This window comes from Elephantulus edwardii, unplaced genomic scaffold, assembly GCF_000299155.1.
Source record: "Elephantulus edwardii isolate Elephantulus edwardi_28Jun2011 unplaced genomic scaffold, EleEdw1.0 scaffold00096, whole genome shotgun sequence".
NCBI classification, from domain to species: Eukaryota; Metazoa; Chordata; class Mammalia; order Macroscelidea; family Macroscelididae; genus Elephantulus; species Elephantulus edwardii.
The window spans coordinates 12,405,665-12,430,105 of NW_006399846.1; the positions used below are offsets into that span (position 1 = coordinate 12,405,665).

The 24,441-nt window shown below is 39.7% G+C and overlaps 1 protein-coding gene across 1 annotated transcript in view; it reads left to right on the forward strand.

The window, feature by feature from the left end:
* Positions 1 to 24,216, forward strand: part of CECR2 (cat eye syndrome chromosome region, candidate 2) — a 199,348-nt gene extending 175,132 nt beyond the window's left edge. The window contains exons 10-22 of the mRNA XM_006891382.1: positions 2,444 to 2,451; positions 4,997 to 5,218; positions 8,791 to 8,818; positions 8,948 to 9,077; positions 10,024 to 10,061; positions 10,145 to 10,236; positions 10,461 to 10,587; positions 11,633 to 12,024; positions 13,550 to 13,669; positions 14,063 to 14,906; positions 17,144 to 18,560; positions 20,590 to 20,701; positions 24,163 to 24,216. Of these exons, the coding sequence (XP_006891444.1) occupies positions 2,444 to 2,451; positions 4,997 to 5,218; positions 8,791 to 8,818; positions 8,948 to 9,077; positions 10,024 to 10,061; positions 10,145 to 10,236; positions 10,461 to 10,587; positions 11,633 to 12,024; positions 13,550 to 13,669; positions 14,063 to 14,906; positions 17,144 to 18,560; positions 20,590 to 20,701; positions 24,163 to 24,216 (3,584 nt within the window). The remainder of the gene's footprint in view (positions 1 to 2,443; positions 2,452 to 4,996; positions 5,219 to 8,790; positions 8,819 to 8,947; positions 9,078 to 10,023; positions 10,062 to 10,144; positions 10,237 to 10,460; positions 10,588 to 11,632; positions 12,025 to 13,549; positions 13,670 to 14,062; positions 14,907 to 17,143; positions 18,561 to 20,589; positions 20,702 to 24,162) is intronic.
* The last annotated feature ends 225 nt before the right edge of the window (positions 24,217 to 24,441 follow it).

Consider the following 24,441-nt stretch of genomic DNA (forward strand, 5'->3'; position numbering starts at 1 on the left):
ATTTACTTAATAATTATTTATAGGACATTATCTTTACCTATTTTAATGACATTTATACTTTTTATAAGTTTTTAATTTCCTAGTCACTGTTAGCAAAATGCCTTAATTTTTTTTTTTTTTTAATTACCTCAACTTAAAAATCCAGAAGTTCTAACTTCTGGTACTTTAATTTCATTTTAACAACTATTACTAAGTATAAAATTATATCGTGAAAGATCTAAAAAGTTAATCAGTTGGAACATGTAATATTAGTTGATTTCCTCTGTTCATTAGGGGAAAGGGTTAATTTCAACCTAAAAGTATTACACATTTGTGTGGGAAACTTGGTCTTGAAACTAGTCATCAGAACTCCACAATTAGGGAATCTCTAGTTAAGTACTATAAAAGTGAGATTATTATTTTTGTGACCTTCATACTTTTTTTTACCTTCATATTTTAAGTATTTTCATAAGTGTTTCTCAAGAATAATTTTTAATGACTGTAATTTTGGTGAGGTAATTCATGTAAATAATGATTTTCTTACTAAACATTTCATTTGTTTATAATGTTTTGCTATTTCAAAAATAATAGTAATTTAAGTCTACTTTAAGACTTTTTTCCAATCTCATCTTTTTATATTGGGGTTTTTTTAATCTCACTTTAAGGATAAGGTTATCTTTATGATCCTTATAGCTATATAAGCACTCTATTTAGATTTTTTTATACTTCAGAATGTCCTGTAGATATTACATAAGCAAGCAGATTGATTCTATTCATTTTATTCATAAACTGATTGTACTCAGAATATTCTTTATTGTATTAACAAGGGTTTTTTAAATTTGATGATTGATACACTTACTCAGTCTTCTACACATTGTATATTTATGTTCCTTTTGTTCCGTTGTTGTTCATGGTTCGGTTAAGACTAATAGGTCATAACTAATTTATAAAAGATATCTTCACATTGTAAATAACAAATCATTGTCATGTTTGTTGCAAATAAAATCATGTATCTTAATTTTTTTTTTAGTGAAAAGTATTAAAGCATATCAGTTTTTCAGCCATTCATTCATTTATTACAACATTAATTATAATACTCATAAAGCAACTACACTCTTCTTGTTTCCTTTTTTTAATTGGGGGGGGGTATACCGTCAAATCATATCTGACTGGTACAGGAGGAGTACATTGACCCTCCTTCTCCAGCAGAGCATCTGGTGGATTCGAACCACTTATGTCTGGGATTGCAATGCAGTTTCCTGCCACTAAGCCACCAGAGCTCCCATAATTGAAATTTTAATGAAAGTTTACAGAGATTTGGATTTCCATTCATACATTGTTGCACATTTTCTCTTCCTGTTTCTTGTGATTCTTGTTTCCATTACTTTTTCTTTCCCATCTTGTTCTTTGGGCAGATGCTTCCCTTTGACATATATGGTTGGTTATTCAAAGTTGTAAGAGAATCCTTGGTGTACGGAGAGTTTTATAATTTATGTAATGAGCTCTTTATTTTTTTAACCCATTCCACTTAATTGTACCAAGTGTCTACCATGTTTATTTATATAATGAGTTTGTTCCTTTTTATAAGTCATTAAGTTGAATTTCCTTCATCTCTAATTAAAATGCTAATTTTATTTACTTATATATTGCAACTTCTTGGACTTTCTGTCCTATGCGTGGGTAGAATACACAAGCATTGTCATTGCTATATATTGTTGTCGTGTACCATCAGGTGAGAACCAACTCATAGCTAATCCTCTAGTGTGTTTTCAAAGGAGATTACCCATCATTCTTCCTCAGAGCACATGGGGGATTTGAGTTGCTTGCCTTTGCAGTGCAACTGCTTGCTAGAACCAACAGATAATGCTTCCTACCATATAAAAGGCACTGTGTTTTTTCTAGAAATTAAATCACTCCTATGATCAGGTTCACTACCTCCTTTCTCTTCAACAATTAAATGATTTGTGTCTTTATAGTGTTTGCTAGGAAACACTGTCATTTTTCACTTTATTCTACTACTCTTACCGTAAACTCACTGCTCATATTGTTTCCTGATGACCCTTTTCCAGTTGTTGTTGTTGTTGTTGATTTATATGCTTTTTTAAAAAAAGATACTATATTTGTAGGTAAAGGAACTGAATGTGTGTGGCCAGTTTTCTCCATGAAGAGCTGCCTTCCTTCCCAAAAAAAAAGACCTGGATAGTGATAGGTTAGCTTTACTGAATATTTGGTTAAAGATTCTCCAGAAGAATCTTGATCAAAAAGGAAAATTCACCACAACAAGATAAACAGTCCAATTGAAAAATGGGCACAGGATATGAACAGACACTTCACCAAAGAAGACATTCATATGACCAACAAGCACATGAAAAAATGTTCAAAATCCCTAGCTCTTAAGAGAGGTGCAGATCAAAACAACTATGAGAAATCATCTCATCCCAGTCATAATTGCAAAATTTAACAGAACAGCAAGCAACAAATGCTGGTGAGATTATGGAGAAACTGGAATCCTTATTCACTGTTGGTGACAGTATAAAATGGTGCAACCACTGCAGAAGGCAGTGTGGTGCTTTCTCAAAAGGTTGCAAATAAAAAGAAATTTTTTTAAAAAAAAAAAGGTTGCAAATAGAGATACCATTTGACCCAGCAATTCCACTACTGGGAATATACCCCAAAGAAACCATAACAGCTACCCAAGCAGATATATGCACACCCATGTTTATCACGGCTTTGTTCATGGTAGCAAGGAATTGGAAACAACCTAAGTGTCCATCAGCAAATGATTGGATAGAGAAGCTGTGGTATATTCACACAATAGAATACTACGCTGCATTGAAAAACAAAGAACTCATGAACTGTTATTCAAAATGGGTGACCCTAGAAGACATGCTGAGTGAAATATCTCATTCACAAAAGGACAAATACTGCATAGTGCCACTGTTGTAAAACAGGACTGACATTGGGGTTGGGGGAGACTGAGAGAGATGGGTTCAATAATGTATACTGCATTGAAACAAATGAGGGAGAAAACTGTTTAAAAGGGATATGTGATTAGGTTATTATTGTCCAGAAGGAAGGCTGCATAGTAGAGTGGACCTGGGGGGAAGTATTGTAAAACTATGAAAGAATTTTTCTTTTACTTTTCAAAGAGAAGAGTGTACTGGAGGGATATGAGTGGGTAGGGAGAAAAGTACAACAATGAATGGATGAAAACCCAAAGTGTCTGTAAATTTTCTTTAAAATTAATTTTTTAAAAAGGGAAAATTCAGAACAGAAATTTAAAAATCTAATGAAATCTCTGTAATCTCTCTGGATCCAGGGAGCATAATAAATCCAACAGTTAACTTGTAAAAAATATGCCTTAAACATTGTCCTCTTTTAAGTTCTATCTCTGTACAATCAAAGTGATAATAGCAACCTCAAACATTAGAATCCAAACTCAGAGCAATGAGTTTATGTTAGTGCTGGGCGTATAATTAAAGTCAACGGAATTTTACATGTAAAAAATGTTGGGTGGGGCGGGGGGGGTTTAAGTGTTGGGTGTGGTGTGTATCTCTTGGATATAGTCTCAACAATTGCCAGTGATTTTGAGCATTTCTTCACATGTCTGTTGGCCACTTGATTGTCCTCTATGAAAACTCTTTGCATATCTCTTACCCATTTTGTAACTGGGTTATCAGTGTTCTTCTTATGGAGGTCCTGTGATCTGTATACTTTCGTCGTGTCATTGGCAAATGTTCTTTCCAAGTCAGTAGGTTTTCTTTTCACTCTATTGGAAAAAGTTTGTGATGTACAGAAGGACTTAATCTGTGGAACGTCCTGTTCATCAGTGTTATCCTCTCCTGGTTGTGTATTTCTGATTGTTTTGCCAGCCTCTTTATACCATCGGCTTTCTAAGTTTGGTCCCATTCTGTCTTCTGTGATTCTTTATGGTTTGGGGCTTTACCCTTACGTAAAGGATTTTTATGTGATATGTGGAGCATAGTTTTTAAAGCTTCACTTTCATTTAATATTAATATTAAACATTAAATATGTTGTAGGCCATCTGCCTCAGTTTCTTGTCTCCTGTCTACTATATTCTTTCTTTATATTATTTCCCAAGTACTACAAATTCTGTAAATCTTTGGAACCAAAATTTTCAGTGTTTAAATCTCCATTGTACATGTGTTTTTAAGTTGGGAAACTTAAGATGAAATTCCAACATACTTAACCATTATAACATGTACTAGATATTAACACATTATAAAGTCTACATTAAGTGGTATTTTGTACATTCATATTGTTATAAAATCACCTACTCACCTCTGTTTAGTTCCTAAATATTTCTATCACTCCAAAAGGAAATATACCAGACCACCCTTAAGTAGTCAATCCCCATGCACCCTGATGCTATCATCCACTAATCTTATTTTTGTTGTCTCTCTGCTATATCTCTTTTAGCTACTTCATAGGAACACTATCACAAACTATTTGACCTTTGTGTGTAAGTTCTTTCACCTGCCATTGTATTTTCTAGCTCCATTCACATTTTAGTATATACCAATTATTTATTTCCATTTCTCCGTATTCTTAACCCACACTTGTTCTTTTCCAGTTTTTCTTAGTGGTGGTTTTATTTTATTTTAGCCGTTTTAACAGGTATGAAATAGTATCTCATTTTGGTTTTTATCTCTGCTTCTTTAGGGACTAATGATATTGGTTTTCCATACTATTGTGTTTATTTATGCCCATAAAACCTAAATCTAAATCCATTGTTGTTGAGTCTGTTCTGATTCATGATAACCCTCATTGAGTTTCAAAGGCTATACATCTTTGTGGGATGAGATTTCTCATCTTTCTCTTTTGGAGTGCTTGCTGACTTTGAACCTTCATCTGAACCTTTTTATTAATAGCCAAATATATCGTAGATAGATAGATATCAGCTTGTGTTTATATTTTTCTAAATGTCTATCCCATATAGAGTGGATAACTTGTCTTTCCTGTGTATTGACTTGATACACTTATTGGCCTCTCACAGGAAACTCCTGTGCTTACCAGAATAGAAAAACAGAAGCGCAAAGAGGAGGAAGAAGAACGTCAAATTCTGCTAGCGGTGCAGAAGAAGGAGCAGGAGCAGATGCTGAAAGAAGAGAGGAAACGGGAGTTAGAGGAAAAGGTCAAGGCAGTGGAAGGTATGTGTGCTTCCTGTGCAGGAATGGCACATTTGCAGCCAAAGATCAATCAAGCTGGGTCCTTTCGTGTATTGAAGCTGTTTCTGAGAATGCCTGTTTAAATAGTTTGTAAATTCTCTTCTGGAGTATTTATGTATGTTTAGCAGTCTCACTGCATCTGTGGTTTTGCTAAAACGTGTATTTCTCGTTCTTGATGTGCCTACCTTGTCTCTTGCTTTGATATCTGTTCTGTTTCACTTGTAGGTTAGCAGATTTTGCTGTTAGGTGCTGTCGAGTCAAGTACAAACCTTAGTGCCCCTATAAACAACAGATCTTAACACTGTCCTTTCTTGTGACAGCCTCACAACCTCTGATACTCTACCCCATTGCTGTAGTCACTGTGTCAGTCTACCTGGTGTAGGGTCTTCCTTTCTTTTGCTGTCCCCCAGTCTTTCCCATTATAATGTCCTTTTCCAAGGAATAGCCTTTCATAGCAACATGCCCAAACTATAAGAGATGAAAGTTAGCCATCCTTGCATCTGAGGAGCATCCTGGCTGTACCTTCTCTAAGACATACCAGTTTGTTCTTTTGACAGTCTGTGTTTCATTGGTGTGCCAGAGTAATTTGTTGTTGTTGTTGTTGTTGTTGTTAGGTGCCGTGGAGTCAAATACAACTTCTAGAAGCCCTATAAACAACAGATCTGAACCAACTTCACAGTCTCTGACAAACTCCAGCCCATTGCTGTAGTCACAGTATCAGTCCACTTGGTGAGGGTCTTTCTCTCTTTTACTGATCCCCCACCTTTCCAGTTATGATGTCCTTCTCCAAGGAATAGCTTTTCCTATCACGATGCCCCAAGTTGCAAGATGAAGCTTAGCCGTCGTTGCCTCCAAAGAGCACTCAGTCTGCACCTTCTCTAAGTCTGTTCTTCTGGCAATCCATGTCATATTCAGTACTCTTCTTCAACACCACAATTCAGAGTCATTATTTTTTCTTTTTATTTCCAGCTCTCAGCAGCCTAGCAAGTAATTGAAAAGATCATGGTCTGAATCAAGCACACCTTAGTCTTCAAACTAACATTATTGCTCTCAGTCATTTTGAATAGCCAGTAACAGAAGTAGTAGAGTATTAAATAATTGCAAATCTCTCTTGGAAGAAGTACAGTGCAGCAAGAGTGTTCCTTAAAAACATGGATGGTGCAACTTTATCTCACAAGGTCGTCATTCTAGGAAAAATGGAGTCAGCAAAAGAGCAGAGGACTTCTGGTGAGATGAATTGATAGTAACTGTAACAGTGAGCCCAAGCAAAGCTTATGAGAAAGGTGCAAGATTGAACAGGGTTTTGTCATAGTGTACAGAGTTCCTATGAGGTAGAGCCAGTGTGGAGATACACGTTGTCATGTGGCATTAAAACAGAATGGAGTCACAGCTGACCCTCCAGGGGTTTCACAGACGAGGAGATTGCCCGTCTTTCTCCCCCAGTGAAGCTGCTGGATTTGACTTCCTAAGCAGTACCTCGGAGTGGATGCTGACCACCTTCAGAAAGTTCTGGTAGGGAGTTAAAACTTCTAGCCAAAAGACTATGCCTCTCTAATAGTACACATATGCCAACTGCTTCAGTGGAGAAAGAGTGACAGTCTCCTCCTGTGTTATATACATGGATTTGCATGGATGATGGAGGTCAGCTGTGAGTGGGTTCGGATGGTTCCATGGCATGAGACAGTAGTTTAACACAAAGCGTTTGCGCCATCTAGAACCCTAAGGAAGAATGAACCTCTAGCGCTGACCAGGGTGGGGGGGTGGGGGGGATGTATGTATGTACAAGGAAACTGGTAAATACATGGGTAAATCTAAGGAATTAAGTAAATGCAACAAGAATGATAGATTTGAGAACATATGAAAAACAATATAGTAAAAAATACTGGATGATACAGTAAATGCTCTGAGAGCCACAACTCGACCACCTCTCTGGATTCTGTGCTTTGGACAAGGTGCCATCTTAGCACTTTTTATGTTTTAGTGGAAAACAAAGTGAAATGTATGAGAGTTGTAATTCACTCAGATTGCCTTATATTTTTTGGGGTCTTGGAAATTTTGTGCCTTTGACAAGATGCATTCTTACTGTTATTTTTCTTGTTATTTGCCTAGCTGTTTACCTCTAAGTAACCAGAGCTCCCTAACTGCTCCCTAGTAGTAGATCAGGAAAACTCCTCAACTCATTGCACCCATAGCTGACCCTCCAGCAGGTTTTAAGAGACTATAAATCGTGCAGGATGAGATTACTCATCTTGCTCCCTCAGAAAAGCTGGTAGATTAGAACCATTTGACTTTGAGTTGACAGGGCAGTTCTTTACCCACTAGGCCACCAAAACTCCCTGTTCTTAGTGAATAATGTTTGAGCTTTCCTTCTCTTGCACAACTTTGACTGTGGTGTGGCTGCCATAAGGCTAAATACTGGCAAAAGAAAAACACATTTTCATATTAATTGCTTCTATTACAAATGTTATTGTAGAATTCTCTGTAATTTTCCTTTGAGTCAGCTCTGGATTTTGGCAGCCTTACATACAACAACAAAACAAAGCATTATCCAGTTGTATACCAATTATAGTTGCCACAAAGAATGTATGTATGGAAACATCTGAGACATTACTATAACTCTTAAGAATTCACCCAGATGTATGGATTCACTATAATTATAATTACCTGGGTTTTTGTAATTTTGTCTTCTTATAAACCTAAAATTCAAATGAAGTCAACAAAATTCCATTTCCTACCCCAGAGTAAGGGAATATTATATGGCATAAAACATAGTAAATACATAACCTATTTTTTTGCATACTTCAACAATTAAAAAGGATTATTAGTGGCACAAATTTATAATAAAATATGTGTTAAAGTTTTATGACAGGTGCATGAATAGTTATAATTCATTCAATTAAAATGTTCAAAGTTGAAATAATTTTTTTTCTAAAATAGCAAGTAGTAAGTTAATAACAGCAAATGTGTGTGGTTCATTAAAGTGAATATAAATTATTCAGAGTTTATGAATTTAAAAAAACAAAGTATTCCAAATGGAACTTTTCAGGAAGATTCTAAGCCATACTGATAGCAGTGATGGGAAATAAAGCCTATTACTTGGGATCAGAAATTAAAATTGGGATGAGGAGTAAACAGTCTATTCTGACTTCTCTTTCTTCCATCTTGATGTCTTGCAGCATGACATTCTTTGTTACCTCCCTAACTTGTTTCTTCACTCCTGATCTTATTCTCTGCTGACAGTACTGCCCTATGTGGTTGTGAGTGGAATGCCAAGTGGTTTCACATGGGTATCTGTCAGCCAGGAAAAATTTTTATCCTTAGCTGCTAGCCGACTCCAGCTGGCATCTTGCCCTTGTTCACAGCCAAACCTGCCACGTCCACTGGCTCGGTACAATTGATGCCACTGTAAATGCAAAATATTGAGCGCTTACTTACTCTCTTCTTTAAAATCCTCTGTGCGTCTAGATTCCTGTCTGTCTGCTCCCTAAAAGAGGCATTATTATTATTTTCTTGATAGGAAAAATTGGCTCTTGTAGTCAGAAAAGGATACTCATCATTCACTTTTCTGCCTTTTCCTTCAATTCTTTTTGTGTGTGTCCTTCCATGTTGCCTTCTCTCCCAGTACACCAACACCGACTTTGAGAAGGAAGGTACAAAAGGGATATAAATTATTTTAAGGCACTACTTTGATGATCTTCATTTCTTCTTTCACACAAAAGGTTAATAATCATCTTTGAGATACTTAACTTTGGTACCATAATGTTCTGTGTTCTTTGTAGATCGAGCTAAAAGGAGAAAGCTTAGGGAAGAACGGGCATGGCTACTTGCTCAAGGCAAAGAGCTCCCCCCAGAACTTTCCCATCTGGACCCTCATTCCCCAATGAGGGAAGAAAAAAAGGCTAAGGATCTGTGAGTATTTAATAAGAACAATTTTTCTTGTTGTTCTATGCTATGGAGTCAGAACCAGCTTTAGCTGCCCCTCCAGGGTATTTTCAAAGGCTGTAAATTACACAGAGCAGCCGGTCTGGCAGCACAATTCCTTACCACTAGGCCACCAGAGCTCCCTAGTAACAATAGCAGTTGGTAGTATAGACATTGAGCTTTTTGTTTCTCATTTAATTCTTAAAAACCCTATGCAGTAGGCAGTGATATTTTAAAGTGTGGCTTGCATGGACTTGAACTTATATGTGAATGACACCAGTACTTTTCTTGCTCTCATTGTAAAGGAACACAAGAATAGTTTTCACAAAGCTCTCCTTTCATCCCTTGAAACGAATGCTCTCAGAGCCAGTATTATCCTTTAAAGTTGTTTCTAGACAAGCTCCTTATTTTTAATGTTTGTAAATTAATTTTAGAATCTTTACATTATTTCATGCGAAGTAACTAGTTCTTCCTGGAAGCAGGAGCGGCATCCACTTCCAAAATGGCTTGCCTCCGGAAACTCTACATATGAACAGTGCTCAGGCCTTTCGTGCATAGGGTCGCTATGAGTCATCTACGACTCGATGACACCTAACAACAACAACAACTAGTTCTTCTGTCTCCCTTTAAAAATTTAAGAAACAAGCAAATAAATACTCTGTACTCATGAGCTTTCATCAGTTGAATTCTGTGTCATCTAAACCAACTCCATCATTTTTCTAGATGGGGAAAATTATTCCCTTTTTTGCTAAAGAAATCCCTCATATTCTTATTTCTAGGGAGTATCAGTAATGTTACAGACTACTTAGAAGAAATAATATACATATTTTAAATCTTAGTTCATTGATCTTTGGGACTGTAACTAAATTTTCAGTGAGCCATGAAAAGAAAGTGGTCAGAGTTAGCTATTAATTTCTGAATTTATGATTTTCAGGTTTGAGTTGGATGATGATTTCACTGCCATGTATAAAGGTCAGTCACGGTTACATTCTTTATATGATTCTCATGGTGTTCCTTTGTGAGAATGTGAAGTAAGCTCTCTTCTCTCCTTTCAGTCTTAGATGTGGTAAAGGCGCACAAGGATTCATGGCCTTTTTTGGAACCTGTGGATGAATCTTACGCACCTAACTATTACCAGATTATTAAGGTAAAGAATTAAATTGAGAACACACTTGTGCCATATGAATATTTCTAAGTTTTTATTATCCTTTCGTCTTGCTCTGTTCCTTAAAAATCAGGCTTTCTATATGACCCATACCATGGTCTTGGGCAATTCATGACAATACTATTCTTAAACCTTAGGAGCTGAGATTTTGTTTGTTTGGGTCATATATTTTAATTTAAATTGAACAATTGTATGTCCATTTCTAGATCCCTATGGATATTTCAAGCATGGAGAAGAAACTCAACAGTGGCTTATACTGTACCAAGGAGGAATTTGTAAACGATATGAAGACTATGTTCAGGAATTGTCGGAAATATAATGGGGAAAGTAGCGGTAAGTAGGAGAGAGTTTGCTCCAGATAGACATTAGCTTTGCCATTATAATCAAGAATAAAATGCCTTTTCTCCTAGAAATGCACATCTTAATATTCCACAGCTTTCTGTGACTATAAAGAGACTGCATGTTAATTTAAAAGCCAAGAGTTTGGCCGTTTCCACCACTTACACTGTATACGCCAGGACTTCTCCCCAGTCCCACACTGGAACAGAGGGCAGCTGCTCGCTAACTCGGCTTAGGTTATTCCTTATAAACCTAGAGACTAGTCTGGGCTTAGATTATACACCGACAATTCTCTATGGCCAGTTACCACTGTTATCCACAGACTAGGCCAAAACTATGTGGAAATTACTTTGAGATCATACTGAAAAGTCAGCAGGATAGAACTGGCAAAATAATTATATCTCCCAGCTCCTTAAACTTATTTAAGCATTCAGCCATGCTGAGAAATCTTGCGTTGTCTTGCCATGCTTATGGGGATGCTCTCTACCATCTTAATGTTTTTAATGACCACACCCATATACTAATATTCCTCTTTTGAAATGTTTGACAAAATGAACAATTTATTTTAGACAAGCTTATTTATACTTTTCTAATAGGTTATAATTCTGGGGGGTGTCTGAACTTTCACTCAAAATGCCTTAGTTTGAAAACTAGGTCTAGTAACTAAATATTTCTAGAATTTCGTTTTATAGATTTTTCCCCATATACCATGTTCTCCCTTAAATTACTCATAAGAAAGTTCATGGAAATGTCTAGAGTTTGGCTGAAGGAAGTAGATCTCTCCCAAAGTAGGTTGGTGACACTCTACAGAATTAATTTTTACTAGTTTGGAGTAATAGAATCGTTGCGGCAACCATATTATGTTGAGCTTCTTGTGGACAGAAACACTGCCTTATATCTTGAGCCCCTGAATATCATATGGACTCAAGTTGGGTTTACCCCAGAAGAGTCCTTGCTTCTTTACTTATAAGAGAGTTGTCTTATGTTCTATAAGAAGCTACATATGCATTCAATCTTTTCTGTCTTCCTGTCACTATAGAGTATACCAAGATGTCTGACAATTTAGAGAAGTGTTTCCATCGAGCAATGGCGAAACATTTTCCTGGAGAAGATGGAGACACAGATGAAGAATTTTGGATCAGAGAGGATGAAAAGCGAGAAAAGAGACGGAACCGAGCAGGACGGAGCAGTGGAAGCCACGTTTGGACCCGCTCCAGAGAGCCCGACGGAACCGGCAAGAAACAGCAGCCCATGGAGAATGGGGGGAAGTCTTTGCCCCCCACACGCCGCCGCGCCTCCTCCTCTGGGGATGATCATAGCAGCAGCTCCATGCAGCCACCCCGGGAATTGGGCACTTCCAACGGCCAGGGCTTTTCACGTTCCATGCCTTATGGTGGGATGCCCAACCAGACACCTCTTTTAAACCAGATGGTAAGGAACAGCCTAGATTCTACTGTGTTGTCTGCTGTAATAGGTTCATAAGCAAGTAAAAGATAATTAGGTCCTCTTCCAAGATAATTTTTTTGTATATGGACATTTTCTCTTTTCCCTATCTACCTTTTTCATTCTGTTGGGTTATTTTTTTAATGCATCTTTTCTTCCCATCTTCTAATTTGTATATTTTCAACATGGCCAAAAATTTGTTTCTTTAGGGGCAACTATAATCCTATTATTTTTATATATAACGTTCAGGTAAAGAAACTGACCACAAAGTTATACAGTGTTAAAGTTTCATGGTGAGGGTACAATTAAAGGCAAAATGGCTAAAAAGTCTACTTAAAAATTAAAATTACACCAGTTATCATCAAATCAGTTCTGTCAAGGCAACCCAAAGTGTTTCAGTATCAAATTATGTTTTCAGTGGCTTTTCTCTCTCTCTCTGTGTATGTGCACATAAGTTTTTTAGACAACTGAGGGACTCTAGAAGTCTCCATAAAGAAAGCAAAAATCAAGCCTTCATATTTTTTCCAACTTAGACTGACCTTATTACAGGCAAAGTAGAACTGCCTCCTACATTTCCACAGCTGTAAATACTTTTCCACATCTTTTTCCCCACAGTGTTGCCGGTAGTTTAAACCTGATCCTTATTACTTCAAACTTTGCATCTTCAAAGCCTGATAGTTGGGGTTGGGGTGGGCACAGAAGTAATACTGATTTAAACTTACTGCTGCTTTTTTTTTCAATGTTTTCTTAATATTAATTTCAAAGAATATTTAGAGACTTTGGATTTCCATTCATTGTTGCACTTTTCTCCCCACCCACCACTCCTCCCTCCGACCCAAATGCACTCCCTTCTTGGAAAAGTAAAAAAAAAATTCTTTTGTTGTTTTTTAATCCCTCCCCCCCCCAGGTCCACTCCACTATGCAGTCTTTGTTCTGGACTCCTGTCATGACAAAAATACCTAATCACATATCCATTTTAAATAGTTTTCTTCCTCATCTATTTCAATGCAGTATATGTTATTTATCCCATCTTTCTCCATCTCCCTCCAAACCCAATGTCAGTCCTGTTTTACAACAGTGGCACCATGTAGTATTTGTCCTTTTGTGACTGAGATACTTCACCCAGCATAATGTCCTCCAGGATCACCCATTTTGAATAATATTGCATGAGTTCCTTGTTTTTCAATGCAGCATAGTATTCCATTGTGTGAATATACCAGACAGAGCTTCTCTATCCATTGATTTGTTGATGGGCAATTAGGTTGTTTCCAACTCCTTGCTATTGTGAACAAAGCCGCGATAAACATGGGTGTGCATAATCTTATTGCTCTTAAAGAACAAAATTGCTTTGGTCTTAAGGGCTAGTTCTGGTCTTGGCCAGGCCAGAGGTTAGTATTCTGCCCTTTCTTGACCCCGTATGCTAGTTTTTAGTGGTCTGTGATTTTGGTCATTGGTAGTTTTATCTCTGTGTTCATTTTCTTTCCTCCTTGTTTTCTCCCATGGTGGTGTCCAGAGGCCTGCAGTGCCAGGAGCCTTTGGCCCTCTTCAAGGATCAGACCCTGCCAACTTTTACGGCTCCTCTCGAGTCCCAGAACCACATCCAGGAGAGCAGCATCAAGTTTTTGCCATGCAGGTAAGCAACCTCCTCAGAAATGTGGGTGCAGAGGGTCTTCGAGATCAGTTTTAGAAATGCAGCAGCCTCAGCCTGGTGCCAGGAGGCTGCACTGCAGTCCCAGCGGCACACGGTCCAAACCCACCAGATTCTCTGCTGGAGAAAGGGACGATCTTCTCCTGAACCAGTCAGACCTGATTTGATGGTACACACACTCAAAATAATTTAAAAATAAATAAATAATTGTTTGTTTGTTTGTTTGTTTGTTTGTTTGTTTGTTTGTTTTTAAAAAATGTAGCCTCCTCTTACATTCTGTGTAATTCACCATTTCCTGTGTGGAGAGGCTGTCCCTGTAAGTGGTGCACATACAAGATTCGTTGGTCTGGTGAACTCTGCTCTCCTCTCTTCTTGCAGCCTCCTGTTGGAATTAACAATCACCGAGGACCCAGACTAGGAACACCTGAAGAAAAGCAAGCGTGTGGGGGTTTGACACACCTCTCTAACATGGGAGCACATCCTGGATCCTTACAGCTTGGGCAGATGAGTGGCCCCAATCAGGAGGGAAATTTGTATCCCCCGCCTCAGTTCCAGCCAGGATTTATTCCACCCAGACAGAGTGGGGTTCCTCCCCGACCACCTGATTTTCCTGAAAACTCAGAAATCCCTCCCACTCATATGTACCGCTCATACAAGTACCTGAATCGTGTGCCGCCTGCTGTCTGGAATGGGAGCCATGGTGCTGCACACCCAGGACCCCTGGGGCCGGATGACAAGCTTCCACTGGGACCAGGGCCTTCTCACCAGCCTCACTCTCTTGGTCATATGATGGATTCCCGAGTGATGAGACCACCGCTCCCTCCAAACCAGTGGAATGAACAATCAAGTTTTCTACCTCATGGAGCTCCTTCTTCAGGGTATATGCGACCACCCTGCAAATCTGCTGGACATCGGTTACAGGCTCCAGCCGCTGCACATGGTTCCCTGTATGGAGCACCCCCCCAGGCTCTGCGGGGGGTCCCAGGAGGGGACTCCATGATGGACAGCCCAGAGATGATTGCCATGCAGCAGCTCTCCTCCCGTGTTTGCCCACCAGGTGTGCCTTACCACCCCCAGCAGCCCACTCCTCCCCATCTGCCTGGCTCTTTTCCACAGGTACCTCACTCAGCATCAGTAAGTTTGTCAACCTCCAAGCCTGACTTGGGGAACACTGGGAGAACACAGGATAACAGTGAAACAAAAGATCCTGAGAATGATGGAGGTAATTGACGTTATCACTTTTGGCTCCTTAAGCTGTTAGGACATGAGTAGTCTTGTCACACAAAGCAGCAAATCAAATAAAAACTGGTACCACCTTCGTTTGCTTGAACTTTACATTTCTGGACCAACGATAGTACTGTTTTTAATCCTAATATCAAAAAGATTTTTCTAGTAATGGTGATCACTACGTAGATGTGGAATGCTCCATGCACAGCACCCTTTTTGTGAGTTTATGTGTACTCATTAAACCTCCAAACAAGCTTTACAGATAGCTGCTGCTATTATTATTAATTTTTATTATTATCATCATCATCCATTTTTTTAATAGCTAGAGAAACAGACACAGAGCTATTCAGACTCCTATTGCTGTTAAATTGGGATTGACTTGTAGCTGACCCTCTTTTTTTTTTTTTTTTTAAATTTATTATTTTGTGTGTGTGTGTACTGTCAAATGGGACCTGATTGGTACAGGAGGAGATTGCCCCTCCTTCTCCAGCAGAGCATCTGGTGGATTCAAACTGTGCACCTCTGGGATTGCCGTGCAGCTTCTTGCCACCAGAACTGCCCATAGCTGACCCTCTTAATGAGAGTCAGAGGCAGCCAGTGGACTTGAATTACCAGAGAGGCCTTGCCTTTGGTTGGTCTCACGTCTCCCTATGGATGGTGCCAGCAGAGCTCCACAGAGATACTAACTGCCCATCTAAAAGCAGAGGAGCCGAGCCCAACTGGATCCGATGTATGAAGAGTAGTGACATCTAACAAATATACCATTTCATCTGTAAGAGTTAGATGAAAAGAATACTTTTAGAATTGAGATCAGGGGAGCTCTGGTGGCCTAGTGGCAAGATGCTGCACTGCAATTCCAGAAGTATGCGGTTCAAATCCACCAGATGCTCTGCTGGAGAAGGAGGAGGCAATCTCCTCCTGTACCAGTCAGATCTGATTTGACGGTACATGTAAAAATAATACAATAAAAATTTTAAAAAAGAGAATTAAGATCAATGTCTAAATGTATTACATGTCTGGTTAGCATATGGATAAAAAATGGAGACACTTGATATTTTGTCAAACACAAAATTAAGGATATGCCTAGAATTCAGTTTATCTTTCCAAGAACAGCTTATTTTGTGAATACCAACTCTATTGGAATGTTCTGGCATTCACTTTCATTGAGAACCCTGCTGGCCTTGTGTGATAAGCATTGAGCTGCTCACCAAAAGGTCATTAATTTGGACCCACCAGCCACTCTGAGAGAAAAATGAAACTGTGCTTCCATAAAGATTTACAGCCACAGTGTACCCCCTGGGTGGCTAGCTCTGCTCTGTCCTGTACAACCAGTAATGGGTGGATAGATTTCAACTGGTGTCTGGATTGAAGCCTTTGAAGAAAGAGTCCTACAGGTGAAATTCTGGTTGAGTCTGTTACATTAGTATTTTATATTGACAGAATAATAGAAAACATGTATTTTAATTTTCATTGCATGACTCATACCTTCCATAGTTGAAGCCAGATTCACAGGTAGCCTGAGAACCTAGTAAATCTTCGAAGGTTATTTTTTATTCTTACTCTTGTCCTCTCCCCTACCTCAACCCCCTAAAAAGCTTAAAAGAAGACAGTATGGAATGAATCAGTAATAGAGATAAGGAAGTGAGGTAGTTGAGTATATATTTACTTGGTTTCATTTTTAGTCTTATGCTGTAAACATGTTCTCAAGACACCTATACAATATTAATACATATCCATTTAATAAACAATTGACTGCCTCTCCATTGTGTGTAGGTTATCAGTACGAAAGTAGGGAACAGCATGTTTACATTCTGATGAAGCAGAAATGCCTGAGTGTCGGTGATGCCCTGGTCCTCACTATGTGAATTTCAGAGTTTCTCAGTCTGGCCATCAATTCTAGTCACAGATACAGCTTCCTGCCATCTTCCACGCACATCTGCCTGGAATCCATAAGCCATAAATGACTTTACAAGACTTTTCTTACTTGCCTGACTAGGACAACACGGAAGGAAGGAACAGAATGTCCATTCTTGATAGACCTTTGAATTTGCTTAGAGGTACTCACTTTTAGCACTAGGCCCACAAAAAGGCCTGTTAAAAGGATTCAAAGAGTTTGAGTTATAGTACTCAACTTTAACCTTCTTTACTCTCTTGGGTGTTTATCCTCTTCCAGCACCCGCCAGCAGTATTGTTTCAGCTATCAATGTATGTTTTTCTCCATTTTCCTTTCAGCAGAGCCCTTACCAGGGCTTGAGGAGAAACCACCAAGTGTTGGTGCTTCAGAGGGGGTGTACCTCAAACAACTACCTCACCCTACACCTCCCCTACAGACAGATGGTACCAAGCAGAGCTCACCTCAAGAAAGGGAAGCAGAAGGTGCAGAGCTCAAAAACGACTCCTCAGAAACTGGGGACAACTGCAAAGCAACCAAGGGCAACAGCACCTGGCGCTCAGACGCCAGCTACACGAGCCCAACTGCACAAGGATGTATGGGAGACCTCTCCACTGTGGCCGAGAAAGGGCCTCTACCCGAAAATGGAGTGCTTGGTGAAGCCTCCTCATGTGGATCAGAGGGCAAGAATCTTGGGGGCTGTGGTTCAGAAAAACCACTCTGCCCGAGAGGCAAAGCATTGCCAGAAACCATGCCATGTGCAGGACAGAATGCCCCGACACCTCCCAACGCAGATCCCAGTTTGATGGGAGGCCCTGTGAGCCAGTTTTCTCCCCTGTACATGTCAGGCCTGGAATACCCGAATTCGGCTGCACATTACCACATCAGCCCAGGCCTGCAAGGTTTGGGCCCAATGATGGAGAAATCCTCGATGTCCCATCCTCAGCATTTCCCACCTAGGGGCTTCCAGTCTAATAACCCTCATTCTGGCATCTTCCCCCACTATCGCCCCCACCAAGGAATGAGATATTCTTACCAGCCACCACCTCAGCCTCCCTACCATCACTACCAGCGAACTCCTTATTACACATGTCCACAGGGATTTTCAGACTGGCAGAGACCTCTCCATCCCCAGGGAAGCCCAGGTGGGCCCCCATTTACTCAGCCTCCTCCACCTAGGCCCCTCTTCACAGATAAGAATGCTGTGACTAGCCTACAAGGCTGTGAGACACTTAATGCTGCCTTAACTTCTCCAACCCGGATGGATGTGGCCACTAAGGTTGTTCCAGCTGATGGGCAGAATCCTGGTCCGGAGGATGAGAAGCTGGATGAATCTATGGAAAGGCCAGAGAGTCCCAAAGAGTTTTTAGACCTGGACAACCATAATGCAGCTACCAAACGACAAAGTTCCTTGTCAGCCAACGAATATCTTTATGGAACTCCTCCTCCACCTGTGGGTTCAGGAATGGGTTTTGGTTCATCTGCTTTCCCACCCCATGGCATGATGCTACCGTCGGGGCCTCCATACACACCTCAGCGGCCAGCCAGTCACTTCCAGCCCCGGGCTTACTCTTCTCCTGTGACTGCTCACCCACCTCACCATCCAGTGGCTGCCCAGCCCAATGGCCTCCCTCAGGAGGGCCCCGTCTACCGCTGCCAGGAGGAAGCCATGGGTCACTTTCAAGCTGTAATGATGGAACAAATTGGCACTGCAAGTGGGATAAGGGGACCTTTCCAGGAAGTGTACAGACCATCAGGGTAAGATTGCATTTTATAGTTTTGCTTGTGTCTGAAAGAAGAAAAGATATTAATTGTCAAAGGAAAAATTAGTTCATAAAAGACCAAAAGATTCAGTAGCCTGAGACCAAGAAAGTGTGTAAATCGCTGATGTTGGGACTTAAGAGGCTTTTCTTTGACTTGTCCTTTTTCTTTAATAAAATGAATTGGCATTTAAATGATTAACTAGATTTGATATTAGAAAATTGTTAAACCTGAATTGAGCACTCTTGGCACAAGCAGAGAGGTTTTAGACACTCTGGTCTCTTTCAGTCTCTGGAGAAGAGCACAGGAGATCATCATGATTTTAAATGTTACTCCCTTGTCCTGTCTTCCTCTGTCATTCAGTGAAAACCCCAGGCTCATGCAAAATGGGAACAAGTCACATTTGAGAACTCTTCTGAATGAGCCTTTCGAAAGCCAAAAGAAATGCAGGGATTGCACATTATTAATGTGAAAAGGATGGTTAGGTAAAGTTGCTTATATTAAAGTTACAAATCATAATGTTTTAAGATCCTAATGAAAAATTAATTTTTTAAAGCTTTCACTATTCCTACAATAAAAAAACTGAATAAAGAATTAAAAAAAAACCTACTAATTAGAAAAACTAATTAGAAAATCATTAAAAGTTGCAAACTCTAATCATGTAATGAATACCATCAAACCAATGGGAACCAAGAGAAACCCAGTGTGTTCCATTATCTGACCACCATAACTTTCCTGGCCCACAGTTAACATGTTGTCATATTTACTATATATCTTTCCGGAGGTGTGCTTTTTATTACTTTGTTTTTCCAAACAGCTAGAAAGTAAGCTTCAGACATCATAGCTTTTTATCCTATACTTTAGTATATCTTTTTGCTACAATCTCAAACCCATTATCATGTCCAAGGAAAATAACAGTAACTAATGTAGAGTTTCTTTTTTTAACTGTGTTTGTCTATTTTGCTTTATTTTATGATCCAAAATACAATTTAAGGTCACACTTGTACTGGTTGCTCTGAATGTCTGATTTACAGCAATCCTAGCACTGATTTTGCTCTGATTTTTCAAAGTGTCTGGGTTAGTTCTGATATAGAGTATCCCAGGTTCTGAATCTACCTCATTATTTTCTCATACTTGGTCAGATTAAGCACTTTTAACCTTTTTGTTGTGATTTGAATGACAATTTACACAGCAAATAGCTTTCCTGTTAAATATTCATGCATGTTTTTGTTTCATTACTTTTCTTTTTCTTGTTGTGTACTGTCGAAACGGATCCGACTGGCACAGGAGGAGATTGCCCCTCCTTCTCCAGTGGAGCATTTGGAGGATTCAAACCATGTACCTTTGGGGTTGCTGTGCAGCTTCTTGCCACTAGGCCACCAAAGCTCCTTTAGTCCCCCCATGTTTTGATCTCATAAAGGTGTTCTGAGGAATACTCACCCTCATAGTGCTGTCACTCACCTTCCAGGCTTATCCAACATGTGGCTGAAAGCAGAGCCACAGGGGTGAGTTGAGTTCCAGTCTTCAAATGTGATTAAAGGCCACAGTCCAGGACTTCCAGTCTTTCTCAGACCAGTAAACTGGCTCTTTCTGTATTTCTCCTACTCTGTACAGGATCTTCTGTTCATTAATAGCCAGACACTGTCCAGTTTTCTAGTCTCAGGGCCGTGGTGGTGTTGAGTACCATTGAGTCAGAACTGACCCACAGCTGACCCTCGAGCGGGTTTTCAGAGGCAGGAAGAGATTGTATTGCCCATCTTTCTCCTGTGGAGCTGCTGGTGGATTTGAACCACATGGTTTTCATCTTTGATTTTCTTCGTTCTTAATTTGCTTTGGATAGGGAGACAGTAGTAGTTTACACTTCTGTCATGTCGGTTTTGACTGCATCATCCCAGAAGTTTATAATACTGATTTGTCTCATTGATTACTTGGTAATTCAGGCTCTCTGAAATCTTCAAAGTATCCTTTTTTTGTCCATACTATTGATAAACCCTCCTTAATTCTTAACCATTTCTTATGATTATAGAATGCAGATGCATCCTGTCCACTCACAGTCCCCGTTCCCAAAGACTCCAGCACCAGCAACATCACAGGAAGAGCTGCCACCACATAAGCCCCCAACACTTCCTCTGGATCAGGTAAGCATTCTAGAGTATTAGTTCTTTCCTGACTCATAAGTGGATGTCAAAAAAAAACAACTTGTATTCCAATGTTCATAAGAGCCAAAAGGTGGACATAACCCAAATGAATGGATAAACAAAACGTGGTATTGTTGTTGTTGTTGTTGTTGTTGTTGTTGTTGTTACGTGCCGTTGAGTCGCTTGCAACTCATAGCAACCCTCTGTACAACAGCTCTGACTCCTGCTCTATACATATGTTGTAGGTTGTTGTTGTGCTGTCGAGTCACTTGCTACTCAGAGCAGCCCTGTGTACAACAACCCTAAACCCTGTTCTATCCTGTGCCAATCTCACTGTCTCAAATGCGCCTATCCCCATTACCCCAGTCATTGAATAAATCCATCTCATCAAGGGTCTTCCTCTCCTGCGCCAACCCTCCACCCTGCCAAGCATGACAGCCCTCTCCAAGGACCAGTCCCTCTTTGCAACATGTCCAAAGTACGTCAGACAAAGCTTCAGAATCCTTGCCTCCAAAGAGCATCCTGGTTTCACTCTCTCTAGGACCAGCTTATTCTAGCAGTCCATAGTATATGCAGTTCTCTTCTCCAGCATAACAGCTCAAAGGCATCAACTCTCTTATCATCCTTAGTCATTGTGTAGCTCTCTGAAGCATAGCAGGTAATGGCAAAGACCATGGCCTGTATCAGGCGCACCTTAGTCTCAGACTGACATCATTGCTCCTCAGTACCTTGGTGAGGTCTCTGACAGCAGACCTTCCCAATGCAATTAGTCTTCCTGGCTGCTGGTACCAAGAGTGTTGATTGTAGATCCAAGCAAACTGAAGCTGTCAACAATCTCAGTCTCTTCACTATCTATCATGATGCTGTCAATTGGCCCAGTGGTGAGAATTTTGTTTTCTTGACATTGAGCTTCAATCCATATTGACGGCTGCAATCCTTGACCTTCTGTGACAAGTACCTCAGGTCCTCCTCAGTTTCCACAAGTAGAGTTGTGTCATCTACATAACACAAATTGTTGATGAGTCTACCTCCAATCCTGCTGCCACACTTCTCCTCATAGAGCCCAGCCTCCTGGATAATCTGTTCTGCATATAGATTGAAAAGATATGGAGCTAGGACACATCCCTGGCATACACCCTTCCAATTTTGAGCCATGCAGTATTTTATTACTCTGTTCTGATGACTGCCTCCTGATCCAAGTATAAGTTTGCATAAGCACAATCAAGTGTCCTGGGATTCCCATTCCTCTCAAAATCAGCCATAGTTTGTTGTGATCCACACAGCCTTGCTACAGTATAAGTGCAAAAAAAAACAAAACAAAAAAAAAAAACAACAAGAAGCTAGGTGAATAAAATCACATACCAAGGTCACATTTTTGTTTTCTAATGCTTACATAAAATATCTAGGGTATATAAGGACCTAGACACAGAAAGCATATTAGCAGTTTCCAGGAAATGGAGAATGGGAATCGACTGCTTAATGGGCGTGGGATTTCCTTTTATGGCTGTGAAAAGTCTATTGAACTAGATAGAGGTGATTGTTATACCATGCTGTGAATGGAATTAATGTTACTGAATTGCACACTTTACAATATTTGACTATTCATACATACTTTGTTTTGTAAGGTTAATACCCACAATGTAATCGCACTTTTCCTTTTTCCTCCCTGTAATTCTAATTTCCTTTTGTCCTTATACCTGACTGCTTTGCTTTTTTTAGTGAGAGTGTGTTATTGTATATTCCCTTTTCTTTCACCCATTTTTTTTTAACAATTGTATCTTACTTTGTTTTCTCTCAGAGCTAGTCCAAGGAGGAAGTAAACCCCCAGGAAATTGAAAGCTGCACATGAAGACTGGATCATGAAGAACTTGGGGAAACGGTCCATACCTATCTCTAATTCTGTCCCCGGACCCTCACTGTGCATCCCTTCCTGCCGTCCCAGTGCTGAAGCCATTCATGGGACCCTAACAGCGCACTCCTTAAGACAGTTGGCACACGGGCGGCGGTGGCATCAGAGGGCTCTTGGTGTAGATATAGACAGCCCGGAAGAACAAATGCATCTGGTGATTTTTCCAAGTCCTGAGACTCGTTCATGGAAAATCATTGTATACTTGGGAAAGGGGGCATACTTAAGAATGGAGTAATGGTTTAAAATTTTTGTGAGCAGCTAAACTCAGGTATATATTTGGGGAAGGGAATTCGTAGTATTAATGTGTTTGGAGCTGGGTCCAGTTTACAGAATTTTCCTGTTGCCTTTGAAAATAATTTTTGTTGTTGGTGGTGAATGTATTGTACATAAAGTGGGGAGGGTGGGTGGGGATGTGGAAGAGATAGGCATCCCAACTGTGGGGGGCACACAGCACTGGAGTGATACTTAACTGTTTACAATCATGTCACACTGAATAATTTTGGGAGGGTAGGAAAGGTTTTACCTTGTAATCCATCACTGTCTTTGTAGCTGTCCGTCCTTTAAGAGCTAAAGGCCTTCTAATCAGCTTAAGAGAGTATAGTTACATCTAACCCCTTAACCACTAGCTTCTCAGTTCAGAGGCAGAATACTCTGCCCTGGCCTCCCAGAAGCTTCAACACAGGAGACAAGACTGCGCTCTCACTTGGGTGGCCCCAATCCTGAATTTAGCAAAGTGGTGCCACTTCAAATTCTCTTAGTCCTGATTGTGCCACCAGCCCCACTGGATAGCTGTAAACCCATGTCAGGAACTGGGATCACTGGAGTGTTTTCAATTTTTAGAAGATTTAATGAATTGTCCTTCTGTTGGACCTGCCAGGACTGTGATCTGGAAAGCCTTAGAATGCGCTTTCTGGCACAAATCACATTCTGTGGAAGTGACTACTCAGGTTTGTATATGTTAGTATCAATAAAGATATTGCACAGTTTTTTAATAGGGGAAAATATATTCTGTAGGTTTACAGTTTGGATTTAGGAATATTTCAGTATATATAGTTTTTATTCATTTTAAGTGAATCATCATAAGAATCAGTCACAATGATTTAAAATAGCTATCAAGAACAAATCCTTGGATATCATTTGTTATACCTGTGATAGGAAGCCCTTTTTGCAGTATTAAATTGCTTTCTTACAGTTATAGATGTGAATTACACCAGATTTTCCTTAGTGTTCTGTGTTCAGTTTTAGCTTAAGATGCCACCAAAGTTAGGACTCACACAAAAGAAGAGGAAGCTATGGAAAATGCCCTGAAATTACAACTGTGTAAAGAAAGAATAGCATATTTTTAAGTATGCTTTTGGGATAGTAGAAAACTTCCATGCAATATCCATGTGTCCTTGTTTCTTATCTGCAGAAAGGGCCAGTAGAGCTCTTCTGTCTAATTCTAGGGTCCTTGAAGAAGCATAGAACTTTCATTTACATGTTTAAAGTTTGCTAAGTATGTGATGTCAGTGGGAAAGTATAAAAATGTGGAACGTTCGTGTTACACTGATAGAGCCCAAGACAGCAGCTCAAGTACAATGGAAGTCGAATAGAAGATGAATGCTGAATAACCTGATCGTGTGGCTTAGGGTTCAGGCAGGTAGGGAGAGGTGAGTAGAGGATACAGAGGCCTTTGGGTACAATGCACAGAAAGTAATTTTTCTCTAATAGAGACTTGAATTTTAAATGTTTTCAATGAGTTTTGAAGCCATTTTCTCCTTTTACTGTCATTCTTCAAAAATCTACCACTGCTGTACATGATTTATGCACTGCTCCTTCAGGAAGAACAGAG